Source organism: Chiloscyllium plagiosum, chromosome 26, assembly GCF_004010195.1.
Source record: "Chiloscyllium plagiosum isolate BGI_BamShark_2017 chromosome 26, ASM401019v2, whole genome shotgun sequence".
NCBI classification, from domain to species: domain Eukaryota; kingdom Metazoa; phylum Chordata; class Chondrichthyes; order Orectolobiformes; family Hemiscylliidae; genus Chiloscyllium; species Chiloscyllium plagiosum.
Window position 1 is genome coordinate 2597396 of NC_057735.1, and position 20388 is coordinate 2617783.

A 20388-nucleotide genomic window follows, 5' to 3' on the forward strand; every position below is an offset into this window, starting at 1 on the left:
TTCCACAGTAAATACTGATGCAAAATTTTCATTTAGTATCTCCCCCATTTTCTGTGGCTCCACACAAAGGCCGCCTTGCTGATCTTTGAGGGACCCTACTCTCTTCCTAGTTACCCTTTTGTCCTTAATGTATTTGTAAAAACCCTTTGGATTCTCCTTAATTCTATTTGCCAAAGCTATCTCATGTCCCCTTTTTGCCCTCCTGATTTCCCTCTTAAGTATACTCCTACTTTCTTTATACTCTCCTAAGGATTCACTCAATCTATCCTGTCTGTACCTGACATATGCTTCCTTCTTTTAACCAAACCAGACACGGGGAGAATGTGCAAACTCCACACAGTCAGTCGCCTGAGTTGGGAATTGAACCCGGGTCTCTGGCGCTGTGAGACAGCAGTGCTAACCACTGTGCCACCGTGCCGCCCACTTCATGGAATGTCTATGAGATGGTTTATGGAGCAGCTTGTGGTAGAACTCACTAGGGAGCAGGCAATTCTGGATTTGGTGATGTATAATGAGGCAGACTTGATTAGGGAGCTTGAGGTGAATGAACCCCCAGGGGGCAGTGACCATAATATGAGAGAATTCACCCTGCAGTTTGAAAGGGAGAAGCTGGAATCAGATGTAATGGTATTACAGTTGAGTAAAGCTAACCACAAAGACATGAGGGAGGAGCTGGCCTGAGTTGATTGGAAGGGGAACCTAGAGAGAAAATGGGGAGCAGCAATGACAGGAGTTTCTGGGGTAATTCAGGAGGCACAGCAGAAATTCATCCCAAAGAAGCAGAATCGTACTAAGGGGAGGGTGGGGGAACCGTAACTGACAGGGGAAGTCAGGCACGGCAAAAAAATGAAAAAGAAAGTATTCAATGTGGTGAAGCCACAGGATTGGGAAGCCTTTAAAGATCAGCACAAAAAAACTATAAAAGTAATAAGGAGGGAAGAAGATGAAATATGAGAGTAAACTAACTAGTCATATTAAAGAAGATTGCAAGAATTTTTAGACATATATAAGATTAGAAAGAGGCAAGAGTGGACATTGGAGCACTGGAAAATGAGGCTGGAGATGTAGTAATGGGGAACAAAGAAATGGCAGAGGAACTGAATAGGTACTCTACCTCAGTTTTCACAGTGGAAAACACCAGCAGCATAGCAGAACATTAAGTTAGTCAGGGAGCAGAGGTGAGTGTAATGGCCATCACTAAGGAGAAAGTGCTGGGGAAGCTGAAAGGTCTGAAGGTGGATAAATCACCTGGGCTGGATGGACTAACTCAGGGTTCTGAACGAGGGAGTGGAGGAGATTGCAGAGGCATTGGTGGTAATTTTTCAGGAATCACTTGAGTCAGGTAAGGTCCCAGGAGACTGGAAAATAGCTAATGTAATGTCCATAGTTTGAAAGAGGAGACAGATAGAAGACAGGAAGTTATAGGTTGGTTAACGTGACCTCAGTCATTGGTAAGATTTTAGAGTTCATTATAAAGGATGAGATTACGGAGTACTTGATAAAATAGGGCTGAGTCAGCACAGATTTGTCAAGGGAGGTCATGCCTGACCAATCTGTTAGAATTCTTGGAGGAGGTAATGAGCAGATTAGATAAAGGAGAGCCAGTGGATGTGATCTATTTGGATTTCCAGAAGGCGTTTGACAAGGTGCCACACAGAAGGCTGCTAAATAAGATAAGAGCCCATGGTGTTAGGGGCAAGGTGCTGGCATGGCTGGAGGATTGGCTAACAGGCAGAAGACAGAGAGTGGGGATAAAGGGGTCTCAGGATGATAGCTGGTGTCTAATGGAGGGGGCAGTGTTGGGACCACAACTATTCACGTTATACATTAACGATCTGGATAAAGGAACTGAGGACATTATTGCTACATTTGCCGATGTCACAAAGATAGGTGGAGGGCAGATAGGGTTGAGGAAGTGGGAAGGCTGCAGAAGGACTTGGACAGGCTGGGAGAGTGGACAAAGAAGTGGGAGATGGAATATAATGTGGGAAAGTGTGAGATTATGTAATTTGATAGGAAGAATAGAGGTGTAGATTATTTTCTAAATGGGGAAAGGCTTCAGCAGTCCTAGTTCAGGATTCTCTTAAGGTTAACATGCAGGTTCAGTTGGCAGTTAGTAAAGCAAATGCAATGTTAGCATTCATTTCAAGAGGACTAGAATACAAGAGCAGGGTTGTATTCCTGAGGTGATGTAAGGCTCTGGTCAGACTGCGTTTGGTATATTGAGAGCAGTCTTGGGCCCTGTATCTAATCAGGACTCTCAATCTGTACTCAACGAACTGAGATGAGGAGGAATTTCTTCAGCGGGTGGTGAATTTGTGGAACTCATTGCCACAGAAGGCTGTGGAAGCCAACTCATTGGGTCTAGTTAAGACAGAGATAGATTGGTTCTTGATTGGTAAGGGGATTAAAGGTTATTGAATGGGGTTCAGAAACATAGCAACCAGGATCGAATGGCAGACCAGACCTGATGGGCCGAATGGCTTAATTCTACGATATCTTATGGTCTTAAGACCATTCAGGCATCTGAGCCTGTCCCCTGTTTAATTAAATTGTGCCTGATCTCAACTCCATCCATTTACATTTACAATGGAACCTGCCAATGTAAACATGTCACACTGTCCTGTGTTCCTTGCTTTGGTGGGGACTAAGAGTGGATAGTGAGGACAAATGGCCAACCAATCAATTATTACCCTCAGTTGTAATTAATTGTGTGAAAAACTCACAGATACTATGTAGTCCATGTAGTGGTTTACATGAGTGTACAGTGTCTATGTTGTACAATCCCATTGGGAAATGTGAAGGAATTTAATCTCCCTGAGAGTTGTGAATGTTGGAATTCTCTGCCACTGGGAGTAGTGGAGGCTACGTCACTGGAAGTGCTTAAAGAGGTGTTAGGTAGATTTTTGAAATATTGGAGACCTGGCACAAAAGGGAGTTAAAGCCTGCGGCAGAGCAGCTAAGATGTAATGGAATGACAGCAACAGGCTTGATGGGCTGAATGGCCTACCCCTGCTCTTATTTCTTATGTTCCTGTAGCTTTGAGCAGACAGATGCTGGGAACGTCAGACGGCCCCTTCTGTTCTGATCCGATTATGTTGTCCCTGAGGAAGAGTTCACTGGGTATCCACAAAGGGTAGGAGAGGTTTGAAACTCGCTTTCCACAAACAGCAGTGGATGCTGAATCAGTTGTTCAGTTTAAATCTGAGATAACTAAGTTTCCATTAAGCAAAGGGATATGTGCCAAAAGCAGGTCTGTGGAGTTAGACCAGAGATCACACATGACCTTGATCAATGGTGGAACAGGCCCGAGGGGCTGAACGGCCTATTTCTGTTCCAGTGGTACTCGCCTTACATTCCCCCTTCATTGAGAGCTCCATGAGGCTTCAGGGTAGAGTATGATGCACGGCAGTCTGAAACATCATTTGTTGGAATAAAACAGCTGTATTTTGTTTGTGTTCTGAGCAAATTATATATATGCATAGAATTTCAGGATTTTCTGCCCAAATGGTGCATACCCCACATAAACCCCCGAGCCAACCTGCTCCACATCTGTCAGCTTCTTCCTACTTGGTGGGTTTATCCAGCTTCACCTCAAACGTATCAATTCCCTGCACCCCTCTGTCCTGTTGTTGCCCTTCTAAAGATGATTCATGCCTTATCCATTGCCTCTCTATCATTACTAACTGGCTTCCCTTCATTGTCCAGGGTCAACATTCGTCAAAGCCAAACCAGAGAGTCCCTGGACCTCTCTCACTCGGAAGGGAATAGTGCGAGTTTTGTTTTTCCCATTTTTCTATCGATGGTGGATCCAGGTAACCTCACTGGGTACCTTCACATGGCTACTGGCTCTCTACCTCTTGGAAGGTGCTTTACAAGAACTTTCTTGATCATTCACCAGCCATTGCAATTTCATTTCTAAGTTATTGTGCCAGAATGGATGTTGATTCCATTGCCTTTGTTTGTGTTCTCAGTGATGTCGATTGGTCTGTATTTGCTGGTGCCTGTCTTGTATCTCAGTGAGATTGTGAGCCCGATGGTTCTGATGCTGCTGCTGGGGACTGTTCACTGCCAGATCGTCTCCACACAGCGAAACACCCCATCACCCACAAACGGAAGCAGATGCAGGAGGTGAGCCCTGAGCTGGGAGAACTCAATAACCGAGACCCGGTAACGGAAAGTGAACACACACTGTGATTCTCCGATTTCGATGTATTAACAATCTTACATCAGTGCACAATTGCATGTCAGCATTTTCCCATTACCTCTCACCAATTTGGTTGACAAGACCGTGGAGAGATGAAGTTGTGAGATTTCAATGGAAGACATTGAGGGAAAGATGGGCAGGTCAGCAAGTCCATAGTCAATGGGTTAAAAATCACACAACTCCAGGTTATAGTCCAATACGTTTATTTGGAAGCACTAGCTTTTGGAGCGCTGCTTCTTCAGCAGGTGGTTGTCTCCAAATCATAGTCAATGTGACTTTGGCTTTATTAATGTTGGCCATTACTCTCCTCTTTCTAATGTAATCTTTTCAAGTTGGGATTGGCTTTGTGCTCCTTTTCCCACTGCGCCTGGGGCCTGAGTATGCCATTTATTTTTCAATGTCTAGAACTGGATCCAATGCTCAAAATGAGGGTTTGAATGGAACTCAGGAGGGGAGGCAATGACCTAGTGGTACTCTCACTGAACTGATAATCCAGATACCTAGGTAATGGTCTGGGGACCCGGGTTTGAATCCCACCTTGGCAGGTGGTAGGACTCGAATCCAATAAAACATCTGGAATTAAGAGTCTAATGATGACCATGAGTTGATTGTCAGAAAAACCCATCTGGTTCATCAATGTCCTTTATGGAAGGAAATTGCCATTCTTACCCAATTTGGCCTACATGTGACTCCAGACCCACAGCAATGTGGTTGACTCTTACTTGCCCTCTGGGCAATTAGGGATGGGCAATAAATGCTGGCCCAGCCAGTGATGCCCATGTCCCGTGAATGAATTAAAAAAACTACTGGACCCTGCGTTCAAGGTGGGGATCTGATTGGAATTAGATCCATCTGGAGCTTGACCATGCAGCTCCCCAAGATTATTCCCTGAAGATTATGGATTTGATTGTGTCATTTACTTCTTCCTCAGGGCAACGCAGGCAAGAACCCTATCGAGGAAAGTTGGACGTTGCAACTCAGGCTCTGGGTCCAACCCTGGGAGAGTAAGTCTCCTCAGTGATTCTGTCAAGGTTTGATGCTTAAACAGTCCATGAATGTCCTGTACACAAAAGTCAGGGCACATCTTCCCCATCAGTCTACCCTCGATCATCAGTAAAGTGATGGACGGTGTCAGTAACAGCACTATCAGGCAGCACCTGCTCAGCAATAACCTGCTCAGTGACGCCCAGTTTGGGTTCTCCCGGGGCCACTCAGCTCCTGACCTCATTACAGCCTTGGGTCAAACATGGACAAAAGAGCTGAATTCCAGAGGGGAGGGGAGAGGGACAGCCCTTAACATCAAGGCTGCATTCGACCGAGTGTGACATCAAGGAGTTCTGGCTAAACTGGAATCAATGGGTATCAGGGGGCAAACTCACCACTGATTGGAGTCATACCTGGGACAAAGAAAGACATTAATAAAAGAAAATACTGCGGATTTTAGAAGTTTGAAATTAAAACAGAAAATGTTGGAGAAACTGCAATCATCTGTGGAGAGAGAAGCAGTTAATAGAGTCATAGAGATGTACAGCATGGAAACAGACCCTTTGGTCCAACCTGTCCATGCCGACCAGATATCCCAACCCAATCTAGTCCCACCTGCCACCACCCGACCCATATCCCTCTAACCCCTTCCTATTCATATACCCGTCCAAATACCTCTTAAATGTTGCAATTGTACCAGCCTCCCAGCACTTCCTCTGGCAGCTCTTTCCATACACGTATCACCCTCTGAGTGAAACAATTGCCACTTAGGTCTCTTTTATATCTTTCCCCTCTCACCCCTCTAGTTCTGGACTCCCCATCCCAGGAAAAAGACTTTGCCTATTTACTCTATCCATACCCCTCATAATCTTGTAAACCTCTATAAGGTCACCCTTCAGCCCCCGACGCTCCAGGGAAAACAGCCCCAGCCTGTTCAGCCTCTCCCTGTAGCTCAAATCCTCCAATCCTGGCAACATCCTTGTAAATCTTTTCTGAACCCTTTCAAGTTTCACAACATTTTTCCGATAGGAAGGAGTCCAGAATTGCACACAATTTTCCAACAGTGGCCTAACCAATGTCCTGTACAGCCGCAACATGACCTCCCAACTCCTGTACTCAATACTCTGACCAATAAATGAAAGCATACCAAATGCCTTCTTCACTATCCTATCTACCTGCGACTCCACTTTCAAGGAGCTATGAACCTGCACTCCAAGGTCTCTTTGTTCAGCAACACTCCCTAGGACCTTACCATTAAATGTATGAATCCTGCTAAGATTTGCTTTTCCAAAATCCAGCACCTCGCATTTATCTGAATTAAACTCTTATCTGCCACTTCTCAGCCCATTGTCTCCATGGTCAAGATCCCATTGTAATCTGAGGTAACCTTCTTCGCTGTCCACTACACCTCCAATTTTGGTGTCATCTGCAAACTTAGTAACTGTACCTCTTATGCTCACATCCAAATTATTTATATAAATGATGAAAAGAAGTGGACCCAGCACCTGTTTTGAATTTTTGGATTCAAATGAGGACATCCCTGCAGGAGTTTCTCAGGGTAGTGTCCTAGGCCCAGCCTTCTCCAGGTGCTTCATAAATGACCTTCGTGAGGTCAGAAGTGGAGACATTTGCTAATGTTTGTGTGATGTTCAGCACCATTCGCAGCTTCTCAAATACTAAAGCAGTCCATGTTCAAATGCAGCAAGACCTGGACAATATCCAGACATGGGATGAGTAGTGGCAAGTAATGTAAGTGGCACATAAATGCCAGGCAATGACCATCTCTTGACATTTGATGGTGTTACCATCACTGATACCTCCACTACCAACAAAGTGGGGGTTGCAATTGACCGGAAACTGAAGTGACTCGCCACATAAATACAGTGGTTGCAACAGCAGGTCAGAACGGCAGCCCTCTTTCATTGGCACTACATCCACAAACATCCTCTCCCTTTAACACTGACACTCAGTAGCAGCAGTGTGTACCATGTACAACATGCACTGCAGCAACTCATCAGGGCTCCTTAGACATGGCTTTCCAAACCCACAACCACTTCCATCTAGAAGGACAAGGGGAATAAATATGTAGGAACATCAATTCCACCATCCTGACTTGTTCCTTCAGTGTCGCTGGGTCAAAATCCTGGAATTTCCTCCCCAATGGCATTGTGGGTTCACTCACAGGAAATGGACTGCAGCGGTTCAAGAAGGCAGCTCATCACCACCTTTTCAAAGGGCAAGTAAGGACGGGCAATAAATGCTGGGATTGCCAGCGATGTCCATGCCCTGTGAATGCATAAAAGCAGAATGAGGAAGCCATTCTGCTCCTTTGATGAATTTCTGGCATTTAGTTAGAACATAGAACAATACAGCGCAGAACAGGCCCTTTGGCCCTCGATGTTGTGCCAACCTGTGAACTAATCTAAGCCCAGCCCCCTACACTATCCCATCATCATCCATGTGCTTATCCAAGGATTGTTTAAATCTCCCTAATGGCTGAGTTAACTACATTGGCAGGTAGGGCATTCCATGCCCTTACCGCTCTCTTGAGTAAAGAACCTGCCTCTGACATCTGTCTTAAATCTATCACCCCTCAATTTGTAGTTACGCCCCCTCGTACGAGCTGATGTCACCATCCTAGGAAAAGGATTCTCGCTGTCCACCCTATCTAATCCTCTGATCATCTTATATGCCTCTATTAAATCGCCTCTTAGCCTTCTCTCTAATGAGAACAGACATAAGTCCCTCAGCCTTTCCTCATAAGACCTTCCCTCCAGACCAGGCAACGTCCTGGTAAATTGCCTCTGGACCTTTTCCAATGTTTCCACATCCTTCCTGTAATGGGGTGACCAGAACTGCACACAGTACTCCAAATGAGTACTAGTGTTTTGTATAGTTACAGCATGTCATTGCGGCTCCAGAACTCAATCCCTCTACCAATAAAACCTAACACACCGTATACCTTCTTAATAGCACTATCAACCTGGGTGGCAACTTTCAGGGATCTATGTACATGGACAGCAAGATCTTTCTGCACATCGACACTACCAAGAGTCTTTCCACTGACCCAGTACTCTGTCTTCCTGTTATTCTTCCCAAAGTGAATCACCTCACATTTATCTGCATTGAACTCCATTTGCCACCTTTCAGCCCTGTTCTGCCGTTTATCCAAGTCTCTCTGAAACCTGCAATATTCTTCCACACTGTCCACTACTCCACCGACTTTAGTGTCATCTGCAAACTTACTAACCCATCCACCTACACCTGCATCTAAGTCATTCATAAAAATGCCAAATATCAGTGGTCCCAAGACAGATCCTTGTGGCACACCACTAGTAACTGGACTCCAGGCTGAATATTTTCCATCAACCATTACTCGCTGCCTTCTTATAGAAAGCCAGTTTCTAATCCAAATTGCAAACACGGTTCCCTTACCTTATCACTTCCTCCCTGCCTGACAAGGATATACCTATTAAAGACACACAATATCTGGTCCTTAAACCAGCTCCACATTTCCATTGTTTCCATCCCCTGCATTTTGCTGCCCCATTCCATGCCTCCTAAATCTTGCCTAATCACATTATACTTGCCCTTTCCCCATCGATAACTCTTGCCCTGTGGCATGTACCTATCTTTTTCCATCGCTAAGCTAAACGTAACTGAATTATGGTCACTCTCTCCAAAGTGCTCACCTACTACTAAATCAAACACCTGGCCTGGATCATTACCAAGTACTAGATCCAGTGTGGCCTCCCCTCTTGTTGGCCCTTCGACATACTGTGTCAGGAAACCCTCCTGTACACATTGGACAAAAACTGATCCATCCGACTTACTCGAGTTATAGCATTTCCAGTCAACGTTGGGGAAGTTAAAGTTCCCCATAATATTCACCCTGTTCCTTTCACTCCGACCCAGAATTGATTTTCCAATCTACTCCTTCACATCCCTGGAATTCAGCAGAGGTCTATAAAAAACTCCCAGCAGTGTGACCTCTCCTGTTTCTAACCTCAGCCCATACCACTTCAGTAGATGAGTCCTCATTCAAAAGTTCTTTCAGCCACCATTATACTATCCTTGACTAACAAAGCCACACCTCTCCCTCTTTTACCACCTTCCCTGTTCTTAATGAAAGATCTAAACCGTGGAACCTGCATCATCCATTCCTGACCCTGCTCTATCCATGTCTCTGAAATGGCCACAACATTGAAGTCCCAGGCACCTATCCATGCTGCAAGCTCACCTACCTTATTCCAAATACTCCTGGCATTGAAGTAGACACACTTCAAACCAGCTTGCTGTCTGCCAGCACATTCCTGTGACCATGAAATCCTGTCCCTGTCCTCCCTACTCTCATCCTCCTGTTGACTGGAACTACACCACAGGCTCCACCCCCCCCCTGCTGAGGGGGGTGATGTAATTGTATACCTCAACTCCTTTGACCCTCCCTTTGTTTCCTGTCCTGAATATTGTACTGTAGATCGGATGGTGTGAAGTTTGCAGAATGGCACGTTGGTTACCTGGGAGATCTGTTAGTAATGTGCTAAACAACTGCTAGATTGGCTAATCTACTAAATTATCAGATAGATTGTTTACTGATACTTGGATAACCAGTGAATGGGCTAAAAAGGCATGGGATTCATTGGTGTGGCCTGCTCACTCATGTTTTAATCTCTTTTAAGAAAAAAAATCAAAAATGTAATTCTTGAGAGAGGTTGCCTGTTTCTGACGTTAGCAATGGGTATGAGCTGAGTTTGAAAAGCTGTGCAATGCTTACAGGGTGCTCACTGTCGAACGAGGAGCCGTGTCTCTGATGAGAATTCCAGTGAGGATACGGAGAGCCAGTCACGACGGCTATTACTTCAGCAAAGCAGAGAAGTCACTTTGAACAACTTCACTTTACACCTCAGAAAGAAAACCCAGGTCCAAACTCTGGGGACAGCAAAGGTAACCTAGAGACTTCGCCTCTCTCGTTTACTCTCTCCCCTGTAATCCCATTTCTATCCAAATTAGAATTGCACACTGGAGGATCACATTGGAGGGTCACACTGGAGGGTGTTGCCGAGTTCTCTGAAATACGTAACTGGTTAAGATGGATAGGAAAAGGGTCCATCCCATTGGGGTTTGGGGCTGGAGTGGATCTTCTGTCCAGCCCTCCTCTCCTTCCTGCTGAACACTGCATGGAGGAAACACTGAGGGACGACAGAGTGGAGACTGGTGGGGGACCACCCTGTGCATCACCAAGAACGGCTCATCAGCTGCACTACTGCCTGAGCTAGTCACCTCCGAATAGATTAACCATGGCAACAAAGGGGAAAAACAGACTTAATCCAATCCTCACCAGTCTGCTGGCTGCAGATATCCATGTGTGGAGATGAAGTCCCATTTTCACATTGAGAATACTCTGCATGATGTTGTATTGCACTATGACCGTGCTAAACATCATAGATTTTAAATAGATCTCTTTTAAATAGACTGGGGATCGATGATGCACTGTAGGCCATCAACAGCAGCAGAACTGTACTCCAGCACAATCTGTATCCCCCACTCAACCATTACCATCAAGCCAATGGAGAGTGTAGGAGGGCATGCCAGCAGCAGCACCTGAAAATGAGGTATCAACCTGGTGAAGCCATCAAACAGGATTACCTGCACACCAAACAGCACAAGCAGCAAATGACAGGCAGAGCTAAGCAATCCCATAACCAACAGATCAGATCGAAGCTCTGCAGTCCTGCCACATCCAGTAGTGAGTGGTGGTGGATAATTAAAGAACTCATTGGAGGAAAAATCTCCACCAATATCCCCATCCTTGTTGAGGGCGGAGCCTAACCCATTGGTGCAAAAGATAAGGCTGGCATATTTGCAACAATTGCAGCCAGAAGTGTTGTGGGGAATCCACGTCAGTCTCCTCTGGAAGACCCCAACCACACAGGTGTCAATAAAAATAAAAAACTACAGATGCTGGAGATGTGAAACAAAACAGAAATTGTTGGCAAAACTCAGCAGGTCTAGCAGCTGTAGGGAGAAGGCAGAGTTAATGTTTTGAGTTCAGTGACTCTTCACCAAACTGTGTTTCAGTTTTTGTTATCATGAATTTCTTGTGACCTTATTGTCACTGACCCCTTTACCAAACAGCAGCTTGGAGGTTATCATTGTTCAGAAACTCAGCTGGACTAGCCATAAAAATACAGCGGCTACAAGAGCAGATCAGAGGCCGGGAATACTGCGGCAAGTAACTCATCTCCTGATTCCGCAAAGCCTGTCCACCATTGACAAGGCACAACTCAGGAGTAGGATGGAATACTCCCCACTTGCCTGGATGGGGGCAGCTTCAACAACTCTCAAGAAGCTTGACACCATCCAGGACACAGCAGCCTGCTTGATCATCACCCCAACTATCACCTTAAATATTTACTTCATCCACGACTGACATTCAGTAACAGCAGTGTGTACTACAAGATGCACTGCAGGAACTAACCAGGGCTTCTCAGGCAATACCTTCCAAACCCATGACCACTTCCATCTAGAAGGACAAGGGCAGCAGATACATAGGAACACAACCCCCTGCAAGTTCCCCTCCAAGTTGCTTATGCCCAAAATGTCGATTCTCCTGCTCCTCAGATGCTGCCTGACCAGCTGTGCTTTTCCAGCACTACTGTAATCTAGACTCTGATCTCCAGCATCTGCAGTGCCCACTTTCTCCAAGTCACTCACCATCCTGACTTGGAAATATGTTGGCATTCCTTCAGTGAGGTTGGGTCAGAATCCTGGAATTCCCTCCCTAAGGGCATTGAGGGTCAACTCACAGCAGGTGGACTGCAGTGGTTCAAGAAGTCAGCTCACCACCTCCTTCTCAAGGGGCAACTAGGGACGGGCAGCCAACACTGCCCACTTCCTCTGAATGAATATGAAATAAAGCACAGTAATTTAAACTGAGCACCACCTCTGTTACAACCATCTCCCTTTTCCATCAACTTATAGAGTGGAGAAATCATTCCAAGATGGGAGATTCCAAGACGAGACTCGGACAGTTTAGTGGACTCTGAGGTTGAATCGACAGCCCCGACTCAGGTATGAATAGCTCCAGTGAATTTAACAAATACTTGACACTGGCTTAGGGCTGGGTCAACTTGACCCTGAATCTTAGACAAGAGTGAGTTTTCATTGCTCCTGGCCTACTCTCTGGCAGTGGGTAGGAGCTGGGGGGAATGGTACTAATTCATTGAGAAGGAAGTGCACTATTTACATCACTGGATGAAACCAGTTGGCAGGTGCCAAGGTGTGAGAGTAATGTGCTTCACCCCTAACTCAGGGGGCTCCTGGAGTGAATCACAAAACTGTTACAAAGCACAGAAGGAAGCCATGTGTCCTATTGTGTCTACACCAGCTCTCACCTATCTGGGTCACTCTCCTAGCTGTTTCCCACGCCCCTGCACCTTCCTCCTTTGCAGGTTACAGTTTAATTCTGCCTTAATTGAAGCTGCCTCCAGCACATCCCCAGGCAGTGCATTGCTGGACCCAAATCACTTGCTGTGTGACTTTAGATGTTCCTCATATCGCTCTTGGTTCTGTTTCTAATTACTGACAGTGAAGGGGATTGGTCATCAGGAGCAGGGATGGGGAGGGGGCTTTTTCTCTAGAAATCGGGGAAATGTTTGATTGCATAGCCGCAGAGAAAATGGCCTTCAGAGCCATCAATATCAAATATTCACTGAGAAATCTAATTGGGAATACAGAAGAATCTCCTTTAACCAGAGAGACTGTGGAACTCACTCACACAAGGAGTGCCGAGGTGAGTAATATCCACCCATTTAAAGGGAACATATAGAATAGGAGCAGCAGTAGACCATTCGGCCCTTCAAACCTACTCTGCCATGTCAATATGATCACAGCTGATCATCCAGTTCAGTCTCCGGTTCCAGCTTTCTGCCCATATTGTTAGTTCTCTTTAGCCCGAAGAACTGTATCTAACTCCTTGAAAACATTCAATGCTTTGGCCTCAACCACTTTCTGTGGCAGTGAATTCCACAGGCTCCCCACCCTCTGGGTGAAGACATTTCTCCTCACCTCAGTCCTAAATGGCCTGCCCTGTGAGCCCTGGAGACTCCGCGGTCATCCTTTCTGAATTTAGTCTGCCTTGTCCTAGTCTAAGGGACCCAGCCCAACAGACACACACCTCCACACCCCCACCCCCACCAACCTTCTAAACCCCAGTCAGTCACGCTGAATAAACATGAAGGAGAGAGGGATTGAGAACTGTGCTGAAGATGTGAGGGTGAGGAAGTCTTGTGTGGAGTATGAGTGCTAGAGTAGAGCGGTTGTGCTGAATGGCTTGTTTCTTCACTCGGAACCTTTGCCTGTTCTCTCGGGCTGTGTGACAAATCTGCTTCAAGCTGGTATAAAAACTGAAAGTGCTGGAGAAATTCAGCAGGTCTGGCAGCATCCATGGAGAGAGAAACAGAGTTAGTGTTTCGGGTCTGGCATGACTTCTTCAGAACTGGTACGAGCTGGAAAAAGATGGTGTATATGCTGAAGACAGGAGTGGGGTGATGGGAGGAGGGAAGGAATGAGCAGATATGTGAAGATAGAGAGAAAGTGACAGTGAGGGATACAGCTGGTTGATGCTGCCAGACCTGCTGAATTTCTCCAGCACTTTCTGTTTTTATACCAGCTTGAAGCAGATTTGTCCAGCAGCCCGAGAGAACAGGCAAAGGTTCCGAGTGAAGAAACAGGCCATTCAGCCCAACTGATCTACTCTAGCACTCATACTCCCCACAAGTCTGTTCCTCACCCTCACCTCTTTAGCACAGCTCTCGATCCTTCTCTCCTTCATGTTTATCCAGCGTGACTGACCGGGTCAGTTAGGACTATATTCACTGGGGTTTAGAAAGGAGAATAAGTTCAGGTGCAAGTTGGGATGATGCTGAGAGAAAGTTGGGTTTAGTATTCCTTTTCCACCCCTCAGACTCCGTTTTACATCAAGTGAAGTACTTTTTATTCACGTCCCTACAGTGTGGAAGCAAGTCATTTGGCTCATCAAGTCCAGGGCGACCCTCTGAAGAGCATCCCACCCAGATAACCCCCCCCCCCCATTCCCCCTCTCTATAACCCTGTATTTCCCCATGGTCAATCCACCTCGCCTGAGCATCCCTGGAGTGTGGGAGGAAACCCACGCAGACACATGGAGAATGTGCAAACTCCACACAGACAGTCGCCTGAGGCTGGAATCGAACCCAGGTCCTGGTGCTGTGAGGCAGTAGTGCTAACCACAATGCCACCGTGCTGCTCTTTCGGAGAGTCATTACTGCTTTAAGGTAGGGATCACAGCAGTCAATTTTAGCACAGCAGGATCCCATGAAGAGCCATGTGACAGTGATCCAGGAAACTGTTCTTGTGACGCCAAGGAAGGCTGATTGGTCAGAATCCCGGGAATAACTCCCTGTAGTATGGGATTTTTCATATCCAGCAAAGATTAGATGGGCCTTTGGTTTAACATTTCAGTAAAAAAGCTGGTACTTCGAACAGTGCAGCACTTCCTCTGTACTGACCCTCTGACAGTGCAGCACTCCCTCTGCACGGTGGCACAGTGGTTAGCACTGCTGTCTCACAGCGCCAGAGACCCGGGTGCAATTCCTGCCTCAGGCAACTGTGTGGAGTTTGCACATTATCCCAGTGTCTGCGTGGGTTTCCTCCGGGTGCTCTGGTTTCCTCCCACAGTCCAAAACTGTGCAGGTTAGGTGAATTGGCCATGCTAAATTGCCCATAGTGTTAGGTGAAGGGGTAAATGTAGGGGAATGGGTCTGGGAGGGTTGCGCTTCAGCGGGTCGGTGTGGACTTGTTGGGGCGAAGGGCCTGTTTCCACACTGTAAATAATGTAATATAGTACTGACCCTCTGACAGTGCAGCACTCCCTCAGCACTGACCCTCTAACAGTGAGGCACTCCCTCAGTACTGACTCTCTAACAGTGCAACACTCCCTCAGTACTGACCCACTGACAATGCAGCACTCCCTCTGTACTGACTATCTAACAGTGCAATACTCCCTCTGTACTGACCCTCTGACAATGCAGCACTCCCTCTGTACTGACCCTCTGACAGTGCAGCACTCCCACTGTACTGACCCTCTGACAGTGCAGCACCCCCTCAGTACTGACCTTCTAACAGTGTAGCACTCCCTCAGTACTGACCCTGTAACAGTGCATCACTCCCTCTGTACTGACCCCTTAACAGTGCGGCACTCCGTCTGTACTGACCCTCTGACAGTGCAGCACACCGTCAGCACTGACCCTCTGACAGTGCAGCATTCCGTCAGTACTGACCCTCTAGCAAAGCGGCACTCCCTCTGTACTGACCCCCTAAGAGTGCATCAGTCCCTCAGTACTGACCCTCTGACAGCGCAGCACTCCCTTTGTAATGACCCTCTTGTAGTGCAGCACTTCCTCAGTACTGACCCTCTGACAGTGCAGCACTCCCTCAGTACCGACCCTCCGACAGTGCGGCACTCCACCAGTATTGATCCTCCGACAGTGCAGCACTCTCTCAGCACTGACCCTCTGACGGTGCAGCACTCCCTCTGTACTGACCCTCTAACAGTGCAGCACTCCCTCAGTATTGACCCTCTGACAGTACAGAACTCCCTCAGTACTGACCCTCTAACAGGGCAGCACTCCCTCAGTACTGACCCTCTAACAGTGCCGCACTCCCTCAGCACTGACTCTGTGACAGTGCAGCACTCCCTCAGTACTGACCCTCTGACAGTGCACACTCCCTCAGTACTGACCCTCTAACAGTGCAGCACTCCCTCTGTACAGATGTGTTTGCCTGGAGAATGTGCTCAAGTCCCTGGATTGGAACCTGGACCCAGAGCTGCTGTGCCTTCTCCCCTCACACTATCAGTGCCGTTCCCTCAATCCGGCTCAGTGTCAGTGTGGAGGACGTAACCTCACCACACTGTTTAGTGTAAAACCTTCCTTCCTGTCCCTTCTTGACACCATCTCCTTGATAGCAGGTCAGGCAGCATCTGAGCAGTAGGAAAATCCTGATGAAGGACTTTTGCCCAAAAAGTCGATTTTCCTGCTCCTCGGATGCTGTCTGACCTGTTGTGCTTTTCCAGCACCACTCTAATGTAGACTCTGATCACCAGCATCTGCAGTCCTCATACTCGTCTACCATCACCTTGATTACCTGTTATGGTCTCTCTCCCGTAATTAGTTTGTACTGTTTTACATTATTTGTTACTTTGGTTTGACTCTCGGCATGTGACTCTTATACCTATCATGCTATTCCAGCCATTTGGTTTGTTTCCAGCACCACATTATTTTTAATTTTTTGTAATTATCTCTCTGCCTCAATTAATCAGATTACAGGTCATCCCTTCCCTTGCTATACAGCTGTTGACACTTTACTCCTACCAAGATTAAAGTCGTGCTGGAAAAGCACAGCACATCAGGCAGCATCCGAGGGGCAGGAAAATCGACATTTTGGGCAAAAGCCCTTCGTCAGGAAGCCCAGGAAGTGCTTTTTTCCAGCACCACTCTAATCTTGACTCTGATCTGCAGCATCTGCTGTACTCACTGTCACTTACTTTACTCACACTGTCTGACACTCTCGATCATCTGCAGAGACTTATTATCCAGTCTGTTGACACTCCACTCACACATTTATATGATCTTTTGATCGCTCTGCCCATTGATCTCTGCCTATAAATTCTCTGTCTGCGAGCATCTCTCTCACTGCACCAGACGAAGGAGCAGCGCTCCAAAAGCTGGTGCTTTCAAATAAACCTGTTGGACTATAACCTGGTGTCGTGTGGCTTCTGACCTTGTCCACCCCAGTCCAGCACCTGCACCTCCACGCTGTGTGGAGGATTATCCAATCAGGGTGAGGATCTGATGCTGCTGTGCACTTAGAGAATCTGCCAGCAGTGGGCAGTGCTGAGAACAAGACATTTTTTGCGTTGACCAATCGAGATAACAGGAGCTTATTCTCTCTTGCTGTCTATCATCTGTAATTTCATTTCTGAGATAATACTTTTGCTGTTGAACCACACAGTATGGAGTGAAGTTTACTTCTGTCAAATGTGAACTTGTTGGAGTGTATATCACTCCTTGGCTGAGTTGATAAATTCCTTGGTCAAAATGTTACTGAAGGGAAGGGTCAATAGATGTGAAGCTGGAAAAGCACAGCAGGCATCTGAGGAGCAGGAGAGTCAATGTTTCATAGAACATAGAGCAGTACAGCACAGTACAGGCCCTTCGGCCCACAATGTTGTGCCAAGCATTTATCTTAATCTAAGATCAACCTAACCTACACACCCCCACACCCCTCAATTTACTGCCGTCCAAGTGCTTGACCAGCAATTGCTTAAATGTCCCTAACATCTCTGACTCTACTCCGACCACTGGCAGTGCATTCCACACACCCACCACTCTCTGTGTAAAGAACCTCCCTCTGACAAATCCCCCAAACCTTCCTACAATCACCTTAAAATTATAATCCCTCATGACAGCCATTTCTGCCCTGGGGAAAAGTCTCTGGCTATCTACTGTCCCTATGCCTCTCATTACCTTGTACACCTTTATCAAGTCACCTCTCTTCCTTCTTCTCTCCAGTGTGAAAAGCCCGAGCTCACTCAATCTCTTTTCATAAAACAAGCCCTCCAATCCAGGCAGCATCCTGGTAAAGCTCCTCTGCATCCTCTCTAAGGCATTTATATCCTTCCTATAATGAGGCGACCAGAACTGGACACAGTATTCCAAGTGTGGTCTAACCAAGGTTTTATGGAGCTGCAGCAAACCTTTGCAGCTCTTAAACTCAATCCCCCTGTTAATGAAAGCCAAAACACCATCCACCTTCTTAACAACCCTATCTCAACTTGAGTGGCAGGTTTTAGTCCCAAACCCTTTCAAATATTAACATTGCTGCTCCTCGGGTGCTGCCTGACCTGCTGTGCCTTTCCAGTTTCACGTCTATTGACTCTGGCTTCCAGCATCTGCCATCCTTACTGTCTCCACATTAGTGAAGAGAATCTTGCTTTCTCCTTTATTGCCAACATTCTCAGCATTAACAGATGTTAAACAGCTTGTCGTTCCTACACTTGGTGAGAGCTGGATTTGTATAAACTGTGCATTGGTAGGTAATCAACATTGTTCTTTCTCTGACTATGCTGGAGTTAACTTTTACGGTGATTAGCTCCACCTCTGGCTGATGTGTTGACAGGATTTTGTTGTGCAGCAGGTGTGTGTACAGAAAGCCTCTTGTTTGCTAAATGCTTTATCATTAAAATGCTTCCATGTCTTTCAGAACAGTTCCAAGTCCTACATGACCTTCAGCTCCCTGACCTGTGACAGGTCACAGCCAGCATCAGAGAGCAGCCAGCACGGTTCCGAGACAGAGGACATGTTGTGGGATGACCTCCTCAATGGACCCCGGTGCCATTCCTCTTACTCCAGTGAGAGTGAGTGTGAGGGCGTACACAGACCGACTCGGTCCAAGAAGACCCCAACAGAGGAGGCAAACCAACAGGTGGGTCCTCCTGGCTGGAGAGCAACTGTCCAGCTCTTTCAATAACGTTTTGTATTGGTGCAGACTTCCTTAACGTTGTAGAACACCCCATAACATTATCAATCAAGGAGCTAGCACCAGTCAGAAAGGCGAATGGCTGCCTGCGGTGTGTATAATTTTAAATTCATTCACAGGATTGCGGGTGGGTCTTGCAAAGCTAGCATTTACTGCCCACCTCTGGTTCTCCTCGAGATGGTGGTGGTGAGTAACTGCTTTGAATGCAACGAAGTGACCTTCCAGGATTTTTTCAGAATGGCAGCTCAGGGTCTGGAGTCACATGTAGACCAGACCAGGTAAGGGTGACAGCTTTGCTGCAGTGATGGGCAATATTAAACGGGCAGATTTGATGACAGTCAAGTCGTTTTGTGGTCCCCATCACCGTAGACACGGGGAGAATGTGTAAACTCCACACAGACAGTCACCCGAGGCTGGAATCAAACCCGGGTCCCTGGCGCTGTGAGGCAGCAGCGCTAACCACTGAGCCACTCGGAGTGCCGTGACCCTTTTCCGGAATTGATGTCACTGCCTAACCTGATTTGCCCACACACTGGCTCCATGCCCCCTTTCCTACAAGATTCGATCAGAAATGGGAATATTCTCTACTTGAGCTGCTCGCACCACGTTATCAAATATTCTTCAATGCGTGGGATAGGCATTCTCACCTCTACCTTTCCACAGGGAATGTTATAATCAAATGGAATTGGTAGGAATGTCTGAGACCAGGTGGAAGCAGGGAGCCAGTAATTGGTGTGTGTTACCGCCCCCACTTCAGGAGCAGGTGGGACCTGACCTCTTGGCTCAGAGGGAGGGTGATGACACAGGATAGAGTTCAGACTAGAGGCTAGTGGCTGGAGTTTATTCTTTTTTTCCTTTCACCTGTGGTATATATATATATATATATAGTTTTATTTAGATATTTTTATATAAGACAGAAAAAAGTCAATGTTGTGAATAGACTTTATGATATAACTTCTTTATCCAGCACCAGGAATGTGGCTGGATTTTAACCACTGCGATTAAACAAGCAGAACTGTGCTCAGTTGTTTGTCTCATGTTTCAGAATGGCTGAAAAATCCAATGGGGAAATCTCCTGCTTGTTATTAATGTCCATTTCTCACCATAATCTCTCAGTCACTGGGTTAGCTTCCATCAAACACACTTTTAACTTTCCTGCAGTATGGCACGGTAGCTCAGTGATTAGCACTGCTGCTTCACAGCACCATGGTCCCAGATTTGATTCTAGACTCGGGCGACTGTCTATGTGGAGTTTGCACATTCTCCCCATGTCAGCGTGGGTTTCACAGAACATAGAAACATACAGTGCAGAATAGGCCCATGATGTTGTGCCGTGACTTAATCCTAATGTAAAATATAGTAACTTAACCTACGCACCCCTCAACTCACTGCTATCCATGTCCAGCAGTCGCTTAAATGTCCCCAATGACTCTGCTTCCACCACCACAGCTGGCAACGCATTCCATGCATTCACAACTCTCTGCGTAAAGAGCTGAAAATGTGTTGCTGGAAAAGCGCAGCAGGTCAGGCAGCATCCAAGGAACAGGAGAATCGACGTTTCGGGCACAAGCCCTTCTTCAGGAATGAGGAAAGTGTGTCCAGCAGGCTAAGATAAAAAG

At 46.6% G+C, this 20388-nt stretch overlaps 1 protein-coding gene across 3 annotated transcripts in view; it reads left to right on the forward strand.

Annotated features, from left to right (window-relative positions):
* The window catches only part of phtf1 (putative homeodomain transcription factor 1), a 39084-nt gene that overhangs the window by 6546 nt on the left and 12150 nt on the right, over positions 1 to 20388 (forward strand). For all 3 annotated transcript variants that reach the window (XM_043716345.1, XM_043716347.1, XM_043716346.1), the window contains exons 4-9: positions 3709 to 3867; positions 3975 to 4131; positions 5139 to 5211; positions 9968 to 10135; positions 12173 to 12262; positions 18494 to 18715. In XM_043716345.1, coding sequence (XP_043572280.1) covers positions 3709 to 3867; positions 3975 to 4131; positions 5139 to 5211; positions 9968 to 10135; positions 12173 to 12262; positions 18494 to 18715 — 869 coding nt within the window. The remainder of the gene's footprint in view (positions 1 to 3708; positions 3868 to 3974; positions 4132 to 5138; positions 5212 to 9967; positions 10136 to 12172; positions 12263 to 18493; positions 18716 to 20388) is intronic.